Raw genomic sequence first — 19,705 nt, 5'->3', positions numbered from 1 at the left:
ACACAGGGGATGGAGATGTAACAAGCCGGGGGTCCAGGCCCTAGCTGCCTGGCTCTAGTACAGGCCTTTGGGGGTGGATTTTGCAGGGCACTCTGGATACACTCGAGCACAGCAAAGGCACCTGTTCCCCTAGCTGGCCCGTAGCCACAGTGGGCTGTGTGAGGCGAGGAGGGCTCTACCTGTGTATTCAGGAAAGCAGATGGTGAGTGGGGACTTCTTGATCTTCTCCTCAAATATGTCCTTCTTGTTGAGAAACAGGATAATAGATGTGTCTGTGAACCACTTGTTGTTGCAGATGCTGTCGAAGAGCTTCAGGGATTCGTGCATGCGGTTCTGCAACAGAGTGGAGATACAGGTGAGGGCTGGCCGTGCCCAGCACCCTGACCTACTGTGGCTAGGACACAGTGAGACAAGCAGAGGGATTGGACCACCAAGGCTCTTAGTGCATTACTGGGGACAGAGACAAACAGGACATGTCCCTGATTCATTCCACACACAGGCAGGTTTGGTTGGAGCCGGGGTGGGTCAGGAGTGCTGTCCCTTTCAGAGAGAGCCGGCCTGGGCAGGGTGGCGAGGACACCGCAGAGGCTGCAGTCCCTGGAGAGGACATGCACCATGCACGTAGAGGACAGGGGTGCAACCACCATCCAACATGTCTACACGAAATCGTGGGTCATGCAGACTTCTCTACTGGGGTCATTTTTGCCAGCGAGGTCAGGAGGGTGCACGCATTCAGTTGAACAACATTAACCGAGGAGCGAGGTCCTCGAATTAATCCCGAGTTGGAAGCAGATACCAGGGGGACAGCGTCTCGGGGGTGATGTTGCTGTGGCCTTGGTTGGTTGGGTGACTTTGTTGGATGAATGGGCTATGGCTGGGCTGAGGGAAGCTCTCTCTGAGAAAGCTGGGAGTTGGGGGCTGGCTTCTCAGAAGAGGGGCCAGGAGAGCCCCGAGAAGAAACTCAGCAAAATAGATTAAAACTGAAAGGAAGCTAAAAACTCAATGGCAAGCACAAGAGAAGAAAAAAGAGCAATCCTGAAAAATTGATCCAATCGGTCTCAGACCCAGGAAATCCAGGGCAGCTGTGCGAGGCACCCACAGGGGCAGGCGCTGTTCGGCTGGGAAAGAAGGGGACCTGTGTGTGGAGATCGGCCTCAGCTCACAAGCCAGCATGGAGCACAGGCCTGGGGCCGGCATTCACAGCAAAGTCACCCAGCGGGGCCCTGAGAACCTGCTGCTTTCAACTCTTAGCTCACGTTTGATCAGAGGGAGGCGCTTCATACCTGCCGGGCTTGGAGGGTCTCTCAGAATCTGCCCATGGTTTTGGCCTTGCTTTGGTAAGAAAAGGCCCTGCAGGCGCTCGTGGCAGGAGTGGTGGAGAAGCTGTGGCAGCCTGTGGCCTGGCTGGGTGGTGCCGAGAGCAGGTACGAGGACAAGATGAGCCCGTGGGGTCCCAGGGTGCAGCGGGCAGGGTGGCTGGTCCGGTGGTGGGCAGCCACTAGCTGCGGGGCCTTCCTGGCCTAGCTCCAGGAGCTGCCTCCAGACATCTTTGTCTTTCCACCTTTCCCCACAGGCCAGAGAGGGAAGTGCAGAGCTGGCTTCGGGGAAGGCTGAGGACTGGGTAATTGTTGCCTACATCTTGCCTCTCCAGGGAAGAGCATCCTTGTGCTACCACCTGTCCCCTGGCTACATCATCTGGATACGGGAGTAGAACTGCCTTTTACTGAGAGGTGTCTGTGCAGACAGCATTTCCAGCTCTTAGCCCATAAGGCAGTCTTACCACCATCGCCCCACAGCCCAGACTGAGAAAGGCGTGGCGATTATACACGGTCATACAGCTGGCAGAAGTGATGCCGGCCTCGGATTGGATCCGTCTGAATCCAAACTGTCCATCTCACACACATCTCCCCCACCCCGCCCCTTCCGACGACCGCTACTTCCACAGAAATGGTATTAGTTCATCACCACTACATCCAGGAGCTGCCGCTAGCAATTGGAAGGCAACCCTTGTTTCCTGGAGGCTTGGTGATCTTCCCTGCTGTCGGTGGCCAGCCTGGGGGAGGAGAATGCTGGGAGAGCTTGCTTCTGACTTTGGCTCATATGTGTTTCCTTCCCCAAGGTCCTTACCTCCATCCCTTGTGGAGGAAAGCAAGGAAAATGGGGAATGAGCTGGAGGCCGGGGAAGGGCTGAGAGAATAGTAAGGGCAGGATGAACATGGGAGGACAGAGCTTCAGGGCCAGTGAGAAGCCTACAGCGAGGCAGGTAGGGATGGACCCAACCTGGAGACCTTAGGCCATGAGGCTCGGTGTCCACTGGACATTTCCTTAGGTCTACTCTGTGCTCTGGGGATCACTGAGAGCCTGGCCTCAAGTCCCAGGCCTTGGCTCTGGCAGGGTAGGGCTCAAAGAAGAGGCCATGCTTCTGTGGGAAGGGTTTCCCACCCTCTGGCCTCCAGCTCCTTGACCTTGACTTGTTTTCAGTTCCATGTTGGCTGTAGCATCCACTTCCAGATGTGGCCAGGAGAAAAGGTAGGCCAAGAGCAAGAACACAATAGCTCTAGTGGCGCAGAAGTGGCCCATAGTTGTGGGGAGCGGACTGGGTCAGTCAATCAGAAGGATGTACTAACAGAGAGGATGTCACAGAGTCTGGGTTCAAGAGCTGTCGAGGGCATGTTTTCTGGCACCCCACACTGGGGCTTGGAACTAGACCACTGCCTGCCACAGCCACTGCGAGTGACAACGCTGAATCCCAGCTAGCATGTGATCAAAGTCCGGCCCACCCCTCCAACCAGCAGCTTGGCCCAGAGGCACTCAAGACGGCGGGTCCTCCTCTACCAGCAATGTTCCCTCACGGCACATATCCCAGAGCTCATTCACACCCTGCACACACACCAGCAGTGACTGGGCTGGTGAACAAATCGGACTCATAAGGAAGACAGGCCTTGTTCAAGACTACCCTGACCACAAACCCCTCCAGTGACCCTTGGTGCTGATCCCAAAGAATCATGGTGAGCCCACAGCCACAAGCCCCACTTTCAGAAGTAGGCTTGTCTCCCATGACCCAGTAGGACATGCTTGAGGCCTGGTCCCTTTCCAGGCTCTGTGAACAGGCCCACAGACTCGTAGACTTAAACTCCGAACGGGATAAGCTAAGTGGATGTGTCTGGCTCATGGCAATCACCAGTGATCACATACCTACAAGCTGGCCAATGCTAAGCCAGAAATGCTTCCATGATCAGCAGCCTGAGACAAGGCTGGCACTATTACCATCTGCCTTTCACATGACAGGAACCCAGGCAGAAAAGTCGCTGCCTGAATTTAGCAGTATACCAATGGGCAGCAGAGCCAGGATGAGGAAAAGGGGAAGACAGGCAAGGGCCCCCTCTCAAGTCAGGGGGCAGGTCTCAGACACTAAGTTTGGCAGAGAAAGCCCAAAGTCACACTTGACACTTACCAGTATGCTTCCAATCTTGGTGTCCTTCTTGGCCAGGCAGCCTCACACCTCTCCAGCTGGCCAGTACCCCGGAAAGGGCAGACAAGTGAACAAGTGAAACCCATCCTTTTAGTTGCGCGCATGCCCTTGCTTGGCTGCAGCCTGCCTTTGTAGGATTTGCTTTTTTTTTTTTTTTTTTCTGGTCTGACAGCTCTGTAACTCCATTGTTTACTAACAAGGTGCGTCCTAGCCAAGACCCCAACTCTGATATGTTATCTGTAGCGAATCTGTATATAAACTGCAGCAGGAAGCCCCCAGCTGCTTCTGCCGAACTGGCCTCCCTTGGCAATACAGAATAGGCAAGGGTGCCCAGCCTAGCCTGTCTGTGAGGCCCGAGGACTGTTGACTTGGTCTATAGCCAGCTTTCACTTGAGGTAACTCACCGTGGTTTCGTCCTCGTGGAGCACCTGGTCATAGCCGCTGAGTGCGACACAGAAGATGATGGCCGTGACATCCTCAAAGCAGTGGATCCACTTCTTGCGTTCAGATCGCTGGCCCCCGACGTCAAACAGCCTGCAGGGAGTCAGGGAAAGCTGTGAGGGCGGGGACGCCTAAGAGCTAGAGGTGAGAGTGAGGAACAGGCTGACAGATGAGCCACTGCCACCCTGGGGACTGCAGGCGGCTCTCATCCCCTGTGACACCTGTCCCAGGACTGATCTGTGTGCTCAAATAGACTGACTCAAAGCCCTGCCTCACCTCTCCGTCTCCTAGTTTCACCTGATATCAAGACACCAAACTTGGAAGTCAGAATGGGTCACCAGGCCTTAGTTAGCACATGAAGGTTACTCTTGAGAGACAATAACCTCCAGTAGAGTCCTGGAACCTGGCAGCACAGTTCAGGCCCTTGTTCTTAGGCCCTCAGAGCCTGCGTCTGGGGAACACCTGGTTTTCTTTTAGGCCTCGCCCTTTCCAGGTTCTCCAGCACGTGAGCAGGAGAGCTGCTCTCTCAGCCTCGCTAGCTTTGAGATTATAGTGAGCTCTAGTCTCCCAGGCATGGCTTGGGCGTACCCACCTGGTTGAGGCTTACTGCCATGTTCCCTTCCAGGGGGCTCTTAAGCAAGCCACCTGCTGCTTTTAGCCTTTGAACTTGGCAGAAACCAAGTACCCAGATGGGCTTCTTCAGGTATCTGTCTGACCAAATGAGAAAGGTCCTTAAGGCAAGACACTACCTGGCTATCCAGATAAAGTGAGGCAGGGCATGAACATTCCCTCGTCTCTCTGCCACATCCCCAGGCCCACCACCACAGGGCCCATCACCATGCCCTATCTCCTTAGGCCTCACCTGAAGTGGAGGTTCTTGAAGGTGAAGTGGGTTTCTACGATGCCAGTTGTTTTGACTCTGGTTCGGAGGATGTCCTGCTCAGTGGGCTGGTAGTCACCGGCTCCAATCCGATCCAGGCTGTCCAGGTAGCTGGGGATGACAACATACAAGAGTCCATGGACCCGGGCCCTGTTCTAGGCTCACTACCTTTAGAGTCTGATATCAGTCATAGCCTTTGCAAGGTTGACTGTGGTATCAATGGATGTGGGGACAAGCAAGAGAGAGCCTGAGGGTCTTAGACTCTCTAAGGTCCTCTTATTCAGACTCAAAGGAGCTGGGCACACAGACCCAGCAAATGAGACTACCAAGTTCACAGCACAGTGCTGTTATGCCTTCATTTAAAAATAATAATGGGCAATAATGGGTAGCATCTACTCTTTTGAGTATGTTCCCTTTTACAGTGTATGAATGTCTTATCTGCATGTATGTCTGTGCACCACACGCATGTGCACCACAGAGGCCAGAGAGGGTTCCAGATCCCCTGGAACTTGAGTCACACACAGTTGTGAGCTATTATGTAAGTGCTGGGAACTGAACCTGAGTCCTCTGGAAGAACAGCCAGTGCTCTTAACCACCCCTCCAGTCCTAGGTTCTATTCTTTACACGTATTCATGTTCCATCTTCACTTTCTCTGTGCCAAATGTACTGCTTCACACATTAAAAAATCTGAGGCTCAGTGCAGGACAGTCCCATGTCTCCAGAGTCTTCGTTCTTAGAGCTCTATGGTACTTTGAGAGGCTCTGCGCATCCACCTACCATCTGATACTTTCTTCTTTTTTACTAAGAGGTCTGTGTGCCTCTTCGCATTTGATGCTTTTGTAAGTGGGATGGGGGGTGTCTACCTCAGGCAAGCAGTGGTAGGACCTCCCTGGAACCTGGATGGTTGGGATCAGGGCTCTCCAAATGCTCTCAATGGAAGGCAGAGTGGGTGTCAAGGGAAGAAGCTGAGGCAGCAGAACAGGTCTGTGATACTGGGCCCACCTTAGAAGACCAGAGTATATCTGGGAAGGTTTATGTTCAGTCCTCAGGTGGCCGACTCTCCTTGTCCACAGCTACTAATAGCCAATTCTTTCAGGCCAATCTCCATGATCCTGTTGGACACCAGGCCTGGGGGACCCTTTCCTTTGTCTTGCTATTCCTACCTCAGAGGGATAACGTCCTCTGAACATACAAGCTGGCCCCTGGTCTCACTTTATGTTGGCTGAGTCTCATCAAAGCCTCCCAAACCATGTATGCTGGTTGGTTTTTTTGAACTTGACACAAACCTGGACATATTTGGGAAGAGGGAATCTTAATTAAGAAAAAGGCTTCCTAAGATTGGTCTGCAGACATGTTTATATGACATTTTCTTGCTTAATGATTGATGTGGAAGGGCCAGGACAGCAGTCTAGGAACAGGCCTGCTCCAAGCCTGGCTGGGGTCTACAATTGGCAGGGCTGGGGTGGGGTGGGGTGGTATGGTGATTAACTGGGGATTAATGGCTCCTCCTGGAGCTGTGAGATTTCACAGCCTTATCAGGGCCAGTTTAACTCCTAAAAGCACAAAACAGGACCCCAAATAGCATTTATGAAAGCAAGATGTGGTGGCATCCCAGTCCCAGCACCCAAGAGGCTGATGCAGAAGAATGGAGAGGTCGGAAGCCTGTCTGAGCTATACAGTACGTTCCAGGTAAACGTAGGATATACGGCAAGGCAAGACAAGGCAAAGCTACACCTGAGGTCCTTCTACCCTTAACAGTCTGTGTATCTGTCTCCCCTCTCCATCTTCCTGTTAGCTTTCTTTCCAGGTGGGCAGCACAGAACACATGACCATGAGAATGTGGCAAAGGAGAGCCAGAGAATGCGCCTGGGTGGGGGGATTCAGAGGGAGTGGGGGATTCAGAGCAGAAAACCATAAGTGGTGGGAGCGTGTGAAAAGAAGGAAGGTGAGCTGGACTCCGTTTTTCAAGGTAAGTGTCAGGAAATATTAGCTGAAGCAGGATGAGAATATAAATATAGCTGATGGGTATGGTGACAGGCGGTGCATGTGTGTGTGTGTGTGCATGTGTGTGACAGTGTGTATGAGTGTGTGTGTGTGCGCACAGATGTGTGTGCATATGTAGGAATGTATGTGTGTGTGTAAGGATGTATCTACGTGTAAGTGTGTGACAGTGTGTATGCATATGTGAGTGTGTGTGTGTGTATATGTGTGTGTGAGTGTGACAGTATGTATGTGTGTATGTGAGTATATATGGGTGTGTGAGTGTGTATAAGTGTATATATGTGTATGTGTGTGTGAGTGTGATAGTATGTATGTGTGTATGTGAGTATATATGGGCGTGTAAGTGTGTGTGTGTGTGAGGGGACTGCTGTTCATTTCATACCTTACTCTGTTTTTGAGATGTTTTTACAAGGTATTTACTTTAGTGTTAATAAAATGGTAAAATTTCAGAGGAATATTTGGTGGACATCCAGAAGACAGGCTGAGGCTAGTAGGCCCTCTGGGGCCTGACAGTCCTCCTGGAAGAGACGTCAACCCTAGCCTGGGGGACCAGCAGGGGACAGGTGGGCAGTGAAGCTCTAGCCTCCAGGGCTAACCTGGAGGTCCTGGAGGGAGATGACTGGTTGGGGGGCCATTCTCAGGCCTATGATCTGTGTGTGCAGAGGAAGTTTGGATCTCTGCTCACAGAGGTGTCCCTGAGAACTCACAGGGCTTGGTGGCCTGGGTGACCACAACCTACCTTAGGTAGCTGCCTCTGTACAATCCCATGCGCATGTGTGAAATGGGAAGAGGTTCTTGGTCTTACTCTAGTTCTGTGGTTGTCTGAATAGAAGTGGCCACCACTGACTCATGTGTTTAAGTGCTTGGCCCATAGGGAGTGGTACTATTAGGAGGTGTGGCCTTGTTGGAGTAGGTGTGGTCTAGTTGGAGGAAGTGTTAGAGGTGGGGCTTTGAGGTAGTCTATGCTTAAGCTCTGCCCAGAGTGGACTCCAGTCCCTCATGGCTGTCTTCAGATAAAGATGTAGAATTCTCAGCTCTTCCAGCACCATGTCTGCCTGCATGCTGCCATTCTTCCTGCCATGATGATAATGGACTAAACCTCTGAAACTGCAGGCCAGCCCTGTTTCTTCACAGCAATGGAGATACTAATTCAGACAGGTCCCTAGGTTGTTAGCTGCCATCATAGCCACTGGAATGCCCACATGTCATTAGTGAGGGATGCTCTGTTGGGTCAGGCTGGCTGTACTAGTATAACGCAGATTGCAGTTTAAAAATTTTAAACATTTTTAAATTGAGTCAGGAGCTCACTGTATAAACCAGGCTCCCCTCGTGCCTCCACTTCCCGAGCCAGCAGCTCTCACTCACCCAGAGACCATGGTTTGTTAATCTCAGCACTACTGGTGTTTGTACTGCTTGACCAGCTTGCATCACATGTTCTGGGGCTGTCCTGTCCTGTCCAGTGTAGGATGTCTAGCATTACGTCTGGCTTCTGGGTGCCTGGAGCACAACCCCCTAGTGCTGACAGTGACAAATGCCTCCAGAATCAGGTCCCAGGCTGAGAAGCACAGGGACAATGTGAGTCACACATATCCGTCAACACTGGGTAAAGCCCACAGCAGCTCACTGCAAAATCTTCTGGAAAGCCGGGGTACAAGATTACAAAAACTAGGGCACCCTAAATGCCAAGATACAACCCCAGTGTCATCATTCCAGGACTCTAGAGCCACCCATGGGGAGTGGGTGGCAAAGCTCAGCTGGCTGCCACCCTGGTGTCACAGGAAGGGCCGAGACACTTCCTCGGCTGTGGATTTTACGGCTCCCCATTTCTCTTCATCATCTCTGTCCCAACCTCCCTCTTTTCTTCCTCGTTATCTAGTTACAGCACAAAACTCAAAGATATGCTAGCTTATTTAGTCTGTTTCTTGACTGAGAACTACTTATTTCATATTTTTTACTTTAAAGCTAGAAGAGATCTGGGAGTGGTGGTGACACCAGCACTCGGGAGGCAGAATTAGGAAGATCAGGAGTTCAAGGTCATCATCAGCTGCATAGAGAGTCTGGGGCTAGCCTAGGTTTTATAAGACCCCACCTCTCAAAACAAAGCAAAGCAAATAAAAAACAAAGTTTTAAAAAAACACGTAAAGTAATGAATTTCCTTGTAACATTTTCACACACATTTCAGAAATTTATTTTTGCGGTGTTAAATACTGTTCGGGGTCCGTCATGTACTAAGCAAGTGTTCAAGCTAAAGCTCAGCCCAAGTCTATGCTTTTCTTAGAAACAGAAGACTGGTACTGTCTGTATGGCTTTCTGCCTGTCTATTTTTGTCGTCATTTCTTGTGTATGTGTTTTGATTGTTTAAGATAGGATTTGTCTATATAGCCCTGGCTGGCCTGGAATTCTCTGTAGGCCAGGTTGGCCCTTGGTTCACAAGGATCTGCCTGCTTCTGTTTCCTGAGTGTTGGGATTAAAGGTGTCTTCTATCACACCTGGCTCCTCTATAGTTCTCGATTCATACTTATGGCCTGGGGCTTTTTAGAAGAAACAAACCTTACCTGCTAGTCTGAAACCTCCTCTGTGGGGTACAGACATGGTCCAGGAGAGGAGTTTTATTGCTAGAGACACCATGACCAAAGCAACTCTTATAAAGGACATTTAATTGGGGCTGGCTTACAGTTTCAGAGGTTTAGTCCATTACCATCATAGTAGAAAGCATGGCAGTGTGCAAGCAGACATGGTACTGGAAGAGCTGAGAGTTCTACATCTTGCTTTGAAGTCAGCCACAAGGAGGTACTCCACTAGGGTGGAGCTCGAGCACTAGGGGATCTCAAAGGCCAAGTACACACTTCCTCCAACAAGGCCACACCTACTTCAACAAGGCCACACCTCCTAATGGTGCCACTTCCTATGGGCCAAGCATATTGAACCCATCGTAGGTGGTGACCAGGTTTCCATCCTTCAGAAACTTCCTGTGTGGTTGTCTCTTTGTTTTCTCCCTTCCTTGACCTCTTCCTCATCCTGGGCACATGTCCCTCCCTCATGCCCCTGCCTGAGGTTTGTATCTCAGCCAGAATCTTCCTTTCTCACCAGTCCCCCCAGCCTCCCATCCCTGTGCCTGCATCCTCCTCCAGCCCGCAGCCTGCCAGTGCACTTACTATTTGGCAGAGTCATTGAGCTGATACTCCCGAGATCGGTTGAAGCACTCCTGGATCCCCGAGTCGCCCCAGAGTCGCATCATGGCAGAAAGAAGTTCTGCAGAGAACGGTTCAGTGTCTTCCATACGACTCACCACGTCACACACCATCTTGGAGTCCGTCTGCAAGGACAGAGGGACACATTGCTCTGAGACCTTGGTGAGGCTTCCAATGCAACGTCTACCAGAGTAGCTGGGCCATGCCAAGATACCCCTCAGTGCCTGCATGCTCAGGCGATGTGAGTGGCCCTGGGAGCCTAGGGCCTTGGGCTTCACTTTCCTCCAAAGCCATTCTGCTTCAAGAAAGTTCTAGAAAAGAGATTTTCAAGCTGTGGGCCCTGGCCTCTTTTATTGAGGTCAAAAGACCCTTCCATGGGAGTTGCCTAAGACCATCAGAAAACACAGATATTTACACTGCAATGTACAATAGTTAGAAAAACCACAGTTACAGAGTAGCCATGGAAACAATTTTATGGTTGGGATCACCACAACATGAGAAACTGTGTTAAAGGTGCGCAGCATTAGGAAGTTTGGGAAGCACTGCTCTAGAGTAACAAACGATTGCTTCTCAGCCTTTGGCTAAGATCAAGTGTAGAGTAAGAAACGCCATGGTCAGGCTCAGCTCTTGGCCTTTCTATTCCCCAAACACCTCTACTTCCATCTGTCTGAAAACGAGGCTTTTGCACAGGATTTATTTCCCCCTTGGGCAGGGGAATAATATTTTAAAGCATGTCTTCTTGGGCTAGGGATGTAATTTCCTATTTTCTTATCTGAGGGAGCAAGTCCTTGGAACTTGTCTCTACCTGGGAAAGGGTCTGGTTATTTGAGAACTCTTCTTGGCTTAGGGACTGGACCTGGGTGGAGTTATACTTTACAGGTCTGTGAAGCTAACCCTTCCATAGACGCTTAAAACTCATGTCAATACTGATTGAATCACAAGAACTCACGCCCTTGAATGTTTTACTCGGGTCTTGCTGTGTAGTACAAGCTGGCCTTGAACTCATGACTTTCCTACCTCAGCTTGGTCCTGAGATTACATGTGTACGCCACCATGCCCAGCTTAAAATAAAAGTTTTCTCATTTGTATTCAGTTCTCTGTGCACTGTGGCCATCAGGCCTGCTGTGCAATCCAGGAGCGGGAAAAGAGATGACCAGTGGCACCCAGGCTCGCTCCTGCCCCTCGTCTGAGCGGCACAGCTGAGTATGTGAGTTGAGACCAAGGATCTTGACAGCCACAGGGAAAGTCCTGGGTAGTCCACAGGCTCCTCCAGCCCACTCTTCAGTTACGGAGCAGGGCTCACTCGTTTTCAGAGGTGATAAGAATTCAGAATAAGCGCATGAACATTGTTGTTGCAAAGGCTCTTGGGAGTCACAGGGCTGCTCTGTTGCCACCGCTGTGCACACAGCAGCAGCTCTGTACGGCTTACCAAGGCCAGCCGTGCACACACACACACACACACACACACACACACACACACACACACACACACACTCACTGCTTCCTTAGACCTTCACAATTATCTGAGCTATGACAACAGTATGACTGTCTGCTTCCTCAGTTTCTCTCCATTCCTCTGCCCTGCTCCCTGTAGGCAGAATCCATCTCCCGCTTCCCAAACCTGCGGCTACAGTGTTAGTTAGCTAGTGAGGAATTAGCAGGCTTGCAGGTCATTCAGAATGGGCTTTCCTCACCAGAAGCTTGTAAAACCGGGGGCTGCAACTGGGGCTCCTGGGCACTGGCCAGGATAATGAGATCTGAGCTGAGCTGAATCGTGAGCCATAGGTGGAGGAAACATGCCTTCTGCACTGTTGGAATAATAATAATAATAATAATAATAATAATAATAATAATAATAATGATAGATACCTCTCTATCTGCAAGCTCAGATTTTGTGAGGCAGGCAGGTGGTTCCAGGCCAGTCAGGACCACACATCAAGACTGTCTCAGAGAAAGACAGATATGGGAGAAGGATAGACAGGGATCAAACCTTGTAAGATTTGCAAGATTCCTACTTAGGAATTCCTACTTTCTGGTACAAAACAAAGGCTACTGTCTCCTCTCTTTACTCCCTTTAGAGTTGATTCAAATGGGTCTGTTGATACCATCTGGAAAGGCAGTCAGTTCTAGAGACAGGAGGAGCAGTATGAAGCTGTCTGAAGTGTGGGTTGATACAGCAGTTCCTTCCCGTGGCCACTTGCACTTTCCGAGAGTGTTTCTCTTTACTCTGTACCGGACCCTACTTCCTTTCTAAAAATTATAATTTTATGTGTGTAGGTACCTGCATGTATATCTGTGTACCACTTGTGTGCCCATGGAGGCCAGCAGAGGGCATTGAGTTCCCTGAGATAGCTAGTGCTCCCAACTGCTAAGCCATCTGTCCAGCCCCCTCTGTCTGGGTGCCTCATTTGAGTTCTCTCAACAGAGGGAAACTCAGATAACAGGACTTCCCGTGGCTCTCAGTATGACATGGGTGACGGTGTGTGGATTCCAACAGGATGCATATTGCCTGCTTCTGTTGGTTGTCCTGGGCCTCCGCCACCACCAGGAATGTGCCTGGGCTCCCTCTCATTCATCCTGGCAGTGGACTTGAGATACATACACAAGAGCAGAACCCATAGCAGGTCTCTGCGCCAAGTAGCTGAGTTTAGGGGAGGGCTGTTCCATGAGTTGACTGTGGCACTTGGTAACATAGCACCTATGGGTTTCGCCAGGGCTACTGAGAGGTTAAGGGACCCAGGGACATTGCTTCTCTGTTTCTTTCTCAAGGCTGTATTTTAAGAGGCTTTATCACAGGTTGAGAGACACAGATTTTAGGGGACACACCCTTGTAAGCTTGTTCCATTTGAAAATTCCTGGGCTAAAAATACACACGTCACTAGAAGACAGACAGAAGGAGCAGTGGAGAGTCAGAATGGAAGCTAATGGGTTCACCCAGGCTGGGCAGACAGACAATAGAATGTCCAGCATCTTGCCTTTCCAATTTTTGCCCGTGTAGCTATGCTTTGAGCCCTTTCAAACCAGCAGATACACCCTCTAGCTAGCTAGTTCGGGAAGTGAGTGGGTGGTGTGAAAGTCCTTGGCATCCTCTGGGATGGGAGGGACAAAGGAAAGAGCTTAACACCTGGAGGGTCTGTGGCAAACAGAAGGTTCTGTGCAAAGTGTGAGTGAGACTTCTCTGGAGCCCTGCTGTCTGACTGGTGGCTCTTCACTTTGTTAGAGCCTGGCTATTGCCTAAGGTTTATGAGAAAGTTGCCCGCTGGGTTCTCCCTGCTTGCTCCAGGAAGGAAGTGACTCCTGGCAGGAAACTGGAAGGGCATGCCCACCATGCTAACCAAGATACAGAGCTTTGAGGACAGTGTTCCAAACACCTGGGTCTCTAAAAACACCCGATTCCCGCTCCCTGGGCGTGGGGGGTGGGGTGGGGTGGGGAGGGTGTTCACTTAAGGCAACCTGGTTTTCCTGGGTCATTCTGGAAAATGTGTGAGTCTGGACATTTGGTGCCCCAGGCAGCCAGAATGACTCAAGGAGGGGTGGGTGGAGAAGGGGAAACGGCCTCCACCCGAAGCTAAAAACAGCTGCAGGACCTGCGGGACTCGGGGATGTGCTTCGGCTTGCTCTGCCTGGCCTGGCTGCCCTTGGGGCATCTCTGAATTCTCTGAGTCTGTCTTACTACCTGTGAGAGCAGCCAGTGGACCTAGCTAGATTTCCCAAGATCCTCAAACCCTATCTCCCTAGGAGCCTGTCAGTCCAGTGCATTGACAGACTTAGAACAGGGCAGGACTCAAGGGGCTCGTGGGGCAGGCCAGGCAAGGCTTCTGGTGGGTCAGAATCATTCTCCAATCCGAGTAGCCAGAGCCATGTCACATCCAGCGTAGGGGATGTGAGGAGTACACAGAGTCTGCGCGTAGATAAACTGTGAGCCCCTATAAGGCTACCTTGTTCCCAGATGTGGGATGTGGAATATGTGGAATTTTATGCTTTGTGACTGCAGCTGTGGTAGGGGATGTCCTAGGGTTCTCCACACACAGCTCAGGGGTCCAGACTTCTCCCTCTTCCCCATGGAAGCTGAGAGGGAGGAGCCTATGCTAGCCCCTGTCTGTCCCTGGTCCCCTTTCATCTCCCCTAGCTGTGAAGTTACCTCTCATGCTACCCACCTGGCAGAGAAGCCAGGCAGAGGCCACAGACAGCTGCTTGCATTCTTTCCCTGTGTCCTCATCAGCGTCCTGTGGCCTCAGTCTTGCTCTCTGTAGCCTGGGTACCACATAGCCAGAGATCACTAGTGCCCTAACACCAAGACTCCCTTCTTCTTTAGAAAAAGAACCCCCATTTATTTTTGTTTGTTTGTTTGTTTTTGAGTCGTTTCTTTGTGTAGCCTTGGCTGTTCTGGACCTCACTTTGTAGACCAGGCTAGCCTCAAACTTAAGAGATCCTCCCGCTTCTGCCTCCAAAGTTCTGGGATTAAGGGTGTGCACCACCAGTGCCCAGCAGAACCAAATTTTTATCTGGGCACAATGGCATACAACTAAAAGGGTGCCTACCTTAATGATTCAAGCAGTTAGGATGATCACTCAACACATTCCCCAACAGAAGTAGGCTCAAGAAGAACAAGAAGCTACCATTTTAAAGAAAAGATCCAGGGCCAATAAAAATGGCTCCGTGGGTAAAGACCCAGTCTCTTCCATCTGCGTTTGATCCCTGGGACCCACCCACATTGTGCAAGGAGACTCCTACTCTCTGATATCCACAGGCATGCTAAGTTCCCCTCTTCTCTGTACACTAAATAAATAACTAAATAAAGACGTTATCCACAAGGCCGAGGAAGCAGCACAGTAGTAGGTAGACTGCTTAACAGAGCCATGAGTCCCACATCTCACTTCCTAGCGCTGTACATGAATGAATTAATGAAGAGGTAATAATCAGAAGGGACACCTTTTTCTCACCTTCCCCCTTTCCTTCCTAGTGCTCAGAACTCCCGGACGTGGCGGCTGGAGCTCCGGCAGCTGGGTGGTATCATCACCCAGGAAAGATGGGACAGTGATCTGAAAAGAACCCAGGTCCTGACAACTGCATGCAAGTTGTGCTAACATCATGTCAACGGTCTACTTTTTAATTTTAAAACAAAATTTCTGTCATATTTCAAGGACTGTTTTCAGAGCATTCACAACCAAACCCAATGTGAGTGCTTACGAGCTGTTTGTTTCTGAAAAGCTTATGCTCTCTCTGTTTGTATTCTTGGATCATTTCCCATTGTTCCTAAGTTCTGACATCGTCATCATGTCCCACTAAGTGCATCCACCTGCCTATCTTCAGACACTCTGCTCCCCCAACTGACTGGCCCTAGACATACATGGCTGCCCTCAGGCCCAGGGGAATGGAGCTCACCCCAACCACGATCTTGTCTAGGCTTCCTCCTAAGACAAGATCACTCTCCAGCACTTTTTTTTTTCTTGTTTTCCCAATATGGCTCCACAGCACTGTTCCATCCTGCTGGTCACAGATGTGAACAGATGTGCTGCGCCCAGAGAAAATAAAGTCTGGTAAAACATAGACCTATCCTTGGGGTGGACTCATGAGGTGCCGCAGTCCAAATGTTTGTGTTCTCCCAAACTCCTCTGTTGAAATCTCAACTCCCAGGATGATGGTGTAGGACTCACCACACAGATATGACTGGGTTTGGAAGACAGAGTCTTCATGAATGGGATTACTGTCCCTCTAAGAGACCCAAGAGAGAAACCCTTACCCCTTCTACCATGTGGAACAAGGATAGAGCAAGAAGACTGTAAACCAGGAAGCGGGCCCTCACAGACTGAGAAATCTGCCAGCATCTTGACTTTGGAACTCCCAGCCTCCAGAATTGTGAGAAACACACATCTGCTGCATGAGGTCACCCAGTCTGTGGTGACTGAGGTTACAGCTGCCTGAGAAAATGAAGATGCCAGGTCTGGCCTCCTGGACATTATGAGTGGACACTTGTGGAGCTACCATTGCTAGAGATGTCGTGGGATCCTGCCTGGGCTGGAATGCAGTAGGCACAGCAAGGGCCAGCTTCTAGCAGGAGGCAGGCCACCTTCCTCTGCCGCTGGCCAGGCCCTTCCTGCTGATGCTGTTCTCTCCACCTCTACATTACATTTCCACTCTTGTCTGCTGACAGCAGATCCCGGGGTTCCCAGGAGGAAGACACGCCCTTCCTCGAGCCAGTCTGAGTGTGGATGGCTATGACCTTCTCTTCTGATTTGGGGACATACACACATGCTCTAGGTAATTCTACTGGCGCCTGTAAAGTTTAGAGTGTTTGACTAATATTGTCAAATTAAGTTTACAACCAACCACAGTACCTCAACCAGCCCCTAGAATACTTGTTGAAACAATCAATAAAGACAGCATTTTCAACAAATGGTGCTGGCACAACTGGCGGTTATCATGTAGAAGAATGGGAATTGATCCATTCTTATCTCCTTGTACAAAGCTCAAGTCTAAGTGGATCAAAGACCTCCACATAAAACCAGAGACTCTGAAATTAATAGAGGAGAAACTGTGGAAAAGCCTCGAAGATATGGGCACAGGGGAAGAATTCCTAAACAGAACAGCAATGGCTTGTGCTGTAAGATCAAGAAATGACAAATGGGACCTCATAAAATTGCAAAGCTTCTGTAAGGCAAAAGACACTGTCAATAAGACAAAAAGGCCACCAACAGATTGGGAAAGGGTCTTTATCAATCCTAAATCTGATAGGGGACTAATATCCAATATATACAAAGAGCTCAAGAAGCTGGACTCCAGAAATTCAAATAACCCCATTAAAAATGGGGTACAAAGCTAAACAAAGAATTGTCAACTGAGGAATACGAAATGGCTGAGAAGCACCTGAAAAAAATGTTCAATATCCTTAATCATCAGGGAAATGAAAATCAAAACAACCTTGAGATTCCACCTCACACCAGTCAGAATGGCTAAGATCAAAAACTCAGGTGACAGCAGATGCTGGCGAGGATGTGGAGAAAGAGGAACACTCCTCCATTGTTGGTGGGATTGCAAGCTTGTCCAACCACTCTGGAAGTCAGTCTGGAGGTTCCTCAGAAAATTGGACATAATACTACCAGAAGATCCAGTAATACCTCTCCTGGGCATATACCCAGATGTTCTAACCGGTAAGAAGGACACATGCTCCACTATGTTCATAGCAGCCTTGTTTATAATAGCCAGAAGCTGGAAAGAACCCAGATGTCCCTCAACAGAAGAATGGATACAGAAAATGTGGTACATTTACACAATGGAGTACTACTCAGCTATTAGAAACAATGGATTTATGAAATTCTTGGACAAATGGTTGTATCTGGAGGATATCATCCTTAGTGAGGTAACTCAATCACAAAATAAGTCATTATATATGCACTCACTGATAAGTGGATATTAGCCCAGAAACATAGAACACCCAAGATACAATTTGCAAAACACAAGAAAATCAAGAAAAGGGAAGACTAATGGGTGGATACTTTGTTCCTCCTTAGAATAGGGAATAAAATACCCATGAAAGAAGTTACAGAGACAAAGTTTGGAGCTAAGAGGAAAGGATGGACTATCCAGAGACTACCCCACCCAAAGATCCATCCCATAATCAGCCACCAAACCCAGACACTATTGCATATGTCAGCAAGATTTTGATGAAGGGACCATGGTATAGCTGTCTCGTATGAGGCTATTCCAGTGCCTGGCAAATACAGAAGTGGATGCTTACAGTCATCTATAGGATGGAACACAGGGCCCCCAATGGAGAAGCTAGAGAAAGCACCCAAGGAGTTGAAGGGGTCTGCAACCCTATAGGTGGAACAACAATATGAACTAACCAGTACCCCCAGAGCTCGTGTCTCTAGCTGCATATGTAGCAGAAGATGGCATAGTCGGCCATCACTGGGAAGAGAGGCCCTTGGTCTTGTGAAGATTATATGCCCCAGTAAAGGGCAATGCCAGGACCAAGAAGCAGGAGTGGGTGGGTAGGAGAACAGGGCAGGGGGAGAGTATAGGGAACTTTCAGGATAGCATTTGAAATTTGAAATGTATATAAAGAAAATATCTAATAAAATAGCTCTGTTGTTGCTGTCAAAAAGATATATATATATTGATTATTCACATAGTTTTATATCTAAAAACATACATGTTACACATAAGCATATATGCAAATATATTGAAATATTCTGCATAACAACAACAAAAGAATCCCAAAGCCTGCAGGAGTGTGGAGTGGCCACTGATGAAGGCACAGCCAAGACAGGGATAGATCAATGTTGAAAAAATAAGCCAGTGCCTGGATTCTATTGTGCCAGCAACCATGTGTGCCACTGGGCTTCCTGGCAGAGTTTCCTGCTCCCCTCGTTTGTTAAATTTAAAGGGACACGCTGTTTGGATGGTAACTTTATGTTTGAACTGGTATTTTAATAGTCGTGGCTGTTGTAACTCCTAACCAACTAGGCTCAAATTACGGCTTCTGTGAAGATCCCTTTCCCATGGCTGTAGCCCACAGCACTCTTCTGGCATCTGAGTGCCCTCTTCTCTAACTGTGGACAGCACTCTGGACTTGGTATCTCCATTCTGTAAAGTTTCTTGCCTGAATGGCTCCTTATTCTCCCCGAGTGCTGGGATGGCACGCCAGTGTTAGGGGCTGGCTATGTGCTGGACTGGAGAGTACAGCAGAACTCAGCTGGTAGTCCTGGAAGAAGTTTGTAGACCTGTGGCTGCCTGGGCTTGAGGGGAGGAGCCCCTTACTGTCTGTACCACCATCCTACTGTCCTGAGGCTGGCTGTGGAGCAGAAACAGAAGGGAAGTGTTGTTTTCTCCCACTGGAGAGAGACTATAACCATTCTTCTTTTTTAAAAATTTTTTTATTTTTTTGGTTTTTCGAGACAGGGTTTCTCTGTATAGCTCTGGCTGTCCTGGAACTCACTTTGTAGACCAGGCTGGCCTCGAACTCAGAAATCCGCCTGCCTCTGCCTCCCGAAGTGCTGGGATTAAAGGCGTTCGCCCCCATGCCTGGCTGACTATAACCATTCTTGCTCTGTGGAAAGGCCGGGATGGGTGGGCCCAGACTTGGTCTCAACCTAGGCTCCCAGTGTAAGCAGTGGTACAGTGTCCTTGCTATGAATGGGGAGGGGATGGCAACATCCTTGTTTTCTCCACAGGGTCGCCGTGTGAAACGACAGGACACACAGCGTAGGACAGCTGGGCTAGCATCTCCCCGGCGGATGGGCATGCGTTTTCCCACCTCTTGAGCTGCTATGGGCATGCAGAGTGAGCAGGACGGCCACAGTGACAGGGGCCAGGGAGGTCAGTCAGGACCCTCCTCAGGAACAGCTGGAACTTCAGGGCTGAATATCAATAGTCAAGCACTGCTCTTATATATTTAGGGTCAGGGGTTGGGAGAAGCTGTGGCTTCTAGAAGTTATCAGCAAGATACCTTTTTTTTTTTTTTTTTTTTTTTTTTTTTTTTTTTTTTTTTTTAATCACACCAATAACAAAGAAACAGCATGGCCATTCTTACTGTTTTAAATAGTATATCCTTTCTGCTTAAATGGCTCTTACTCCTAATGTAGAAATACAAATGGACGGAAGGAATGCAGTGTGGATGAGAATCACTTTGGAGGACCTGAGGGCTCTAGACGACTCCTTGTAGAGACCTGTGCATGACAGCAGGTGGTGAGCAGGAGATGGGGGGATGCAGCTTGG

General features: G+C 49.4%; 1 protein-coding gene across 3 annotated transcripts in view; it reads right to left on the bottom strand.

Annotated features, from left to right (window-relative positions):
- The window catches only part of Gnao1 (guanine nucleotide binding protein, alpha O), a 159,236-nt gene that overhangs the window by 15,081 nt on the left and 124,450 nt on the right, over positions 1–19,705 (bottom strand). For 2 of the 3 annotated variants that reach the window (XM_011248311.3, NM_001113384.1), the window contains exons 4-7: positions 9,950–10,110; positions 4,776–4,904; positions 3,877–4,006; positions 180–333 (exon numbers count right to left, since the gene is read on the bottom strand). In XM_011248311.3, coding sequence (XP_011246613.1) covers positions 180–333; positions 3,877–4,006; positions 4,776–4,904; positions 9,950–10,110 — 574 coding nt within the window. The remainder of the gene's footprint in view (positions 1–179; positions 334–3,876; positions 4,007–4,775; positions 4,905–9,949; positions 10,111–19,705) is intronic. The other variant, NM_010308.3, reaches the window with a different exon arrangement.

The sequence above is a fragment of the Mus musculus genome, chromosome 8 (genome assembly GCF_000001635.26).
Source record: "Mus musculus strain C57BL/6J chromosome 8, GRCm38.p6 C57BL/6J".
Lineage (NCBI taxonomy): Eukaryota > Metazoa > Chordata > Mammalia > Rodentia > Muridae > Mus > Mus musculus.
Note: the sequence above shows the minus strand (reverse complement) of the source record. Positions and strands in the feature narration are given on the sequence as shown.